Source organism: Cebus imitator, unplaced genomic scaffold (assembly GCF_001604975.1).
Source record: "Cebus imitator isolate Cc_AM_T3 unplaced genomic scaffold, Cebus_imitator-1.0 Scaffold203, whole genome shotgun sequence".
Lineage (NCBI taxonomy): Eukaryota > Metazoa > Chordata > Mammalia > Primates > Cebidae > Cebus > Cebus imitator.
The window spans coordinates 2540640-2542811 of NW_016107518.1; the positions used below are offsets into that span (position 1 = coordinate 2540640).

At 48.3% G+C, this 2172-nt stretch overlaps 1 protein-coding gene across 1 annotated transcript in view; it reads left to right on the plus strand.

The window, feature by feature from the left end:
- The window catches only part of HEXA (hexosaminidase subunit alpha), a 39187-nt gene that overhangs the window by 23344 nt on the left and 13671 nt on the right, over window positions 1-2172 (plus strand). Inside the window, exons 2-3 of the mRNA XM_017548090.2 lie at window positions 482-574; window positions 1453-1518. Coding sequence (XP_017403579.1) covers window positions 482-574; window positions 1453-1518 — 159 coding nt within the window. The remainder of the gene's footprint in view (window positions 1-481; window positions 575-1452; window positions 1519-2172) is intronic.

Genomic DNA, 2172 nt, shown 5'->3' on the forward strand with positions numbered 1-2172 from the left:
AGTTAGAACTAGAGAATGTGTTTACTCTGACATAATCGATTTACCCCTTCAGGCTTCATATAAGCTTTCTATGTCGTGACCAACCAGTAACATAGTTTGCACATTGGCAGCTAATCCACAGACCACACTTGGAATAGCAGTGCTCTAGAACTGCCTCTCATTCAGAAGCAGTTGGTGAGGTCATGGAATTGTTTGTTTGGTTAAGGCCAAGGCCAGCCAGAAATACAGAGTCCTGGTTATGAAGAGCTGTCACCCAGAGCATTCAGACATGGGTCAGGGTGGCTACTGAGGAGAAAAGGGGCACAACCAGAATGAAAGAGCTAGACAGATGATCAGGCAGTGCCTATGCCAAGGGCAAATGCCATGTCCTCCCTTTCCTTTACCACAGGCATATGAGCTGAGGGACTAGAGCTAGGGCCTTGGTTTTGCCTGTTGCTTCTAATGGCTGGTTAGCTACACCAAGTATACCCTGTCTTTGCAGGAAAATGTCATACCCTGGAGAAGAATGTGTTGGTTGTCTCTGTAGTCACACCTGGATGTAACCAGCTTCCTACTTTGGAGTCGGTGGAGAATTGTAAGTACCGCCCTGTTCCCTGTCTTAGAAGAGCAAGCACTTGTCCGAAGCTGTACGTTTTTGGATGACCTGGCCTAAACTGTGATGCTCAGCCTGGAGTCCCCTTTGACCATGGGGACCGAGGGTCACCAAGTGCTGAGTTTTTCCTCTGCAGAAGCTTAACCAGTGCTAAAGGTGGGATGTGGAACATCACACTGGCTCTTCACTGAGTCCCACAGGACACCTGCCTGCTGGACTGAATACGTTTCTATTTTAGGAAAGTGTACTTTACTAGTTTTCTCTAATAGACCCTACACTGGGGGAAAGAAGGGGTTCTGGTCACTTATACAGAGATCAAGTTAAGCCATTAGTCCAGTGACTGCCTCCCATCTTCCCTGAGCAGCATTTGGGGACTTCTCAGTCTCCAAAGTGAACATTGTAGTTTTGGCTTCTTCTCACAATTATTGGAGGAGGTAGCTGAAGCATAGAGCAAGGGGAAAAGAGGGTGATTACAAAGGCATTGGGAGCATCACTTGCTGCACTCACCCAGCAGGCATCCCTTTTCCCTTTGCCAGGAGAAGACTTCTTTCATCTTTCTGCTGTGGAAACTGACCGGCAAGGTAGATGGTGCTTTATACAGAACTCCGTTCCAGCCTGACCCTTGCTGTACATCATCTAACAGGGTCTACAGAGTCACTGTGGTGACCACTCTCCCACTGCGGCCCCACACCAGGCCATCCTACAGCTGTCTTGCTCTGGGAACATTTCACTGAAAGATTTTTTTTTTAAATATGTTATCTTGCTGCTCTTTAATCCAGGGATTTATGTAGAATACCTGGTCTATAATCTGAGAATAGAAAACCTTAACCAACCAAATGATTTTATTTCTGTCGTTTCAGATACCCTGAGCATAAATGATGACCAGTGTTTACTCCTCTCTGAGACTGTCTGGGGAGCTCTCCGAGGTAACAAATTGAGGCTGATGAAGAGAGAGAGAGAAAGGATGATGTGAGAAGGTTGGGGTTGGTGGAATGCAGTGGCCCCATCCCTGCTCACTGCAACCTCTGCCCCCTGGGCTCAAGCGATCTTCTCCCCTCAGCCTCCCTAGTAGCTGGGACTACAGTGCCTGTCACCATGCCCAACTAATTTTTGTATTTTTAGTAAAGATGTGGTTTCACCATGTTGTCCAGGCTGATCTTAAACTTCTGGCTTCAAGTGGTCCACTCATCTCAGCCTCCCAAGGTTCTGGGATTACAGGTGTGTGCCACTGCACCCAGCTAGGAAGCTTTATTTATGGGAACAATTGGTGTGTTTTCCCATCTCCGTGCAGCCGTCCCTGGAAGTTGACAGGTTTCACCCTGTACAGCTGCTGCCCTAATGAGGGGCCCTGGGAAGCAGTGGGTGAGTTTGCCGACTGATGCTGTACGTGCCAGCAGGGGACAGGTAGCTGGGGGGCAGGGGGAATGATGCCATCACAGTCACTGCCTGTCCAGCTCTTGCTAAAGACATGTAATTGGAAAGGTGTTTTTTTTTTTTTTGAGATAGAGTCACTCTGTCACCCAGGCTGGAGTGCAGTGGCACAGTCTCAGCCCACTGCAACCTCCACCTCCCAGGTTCAA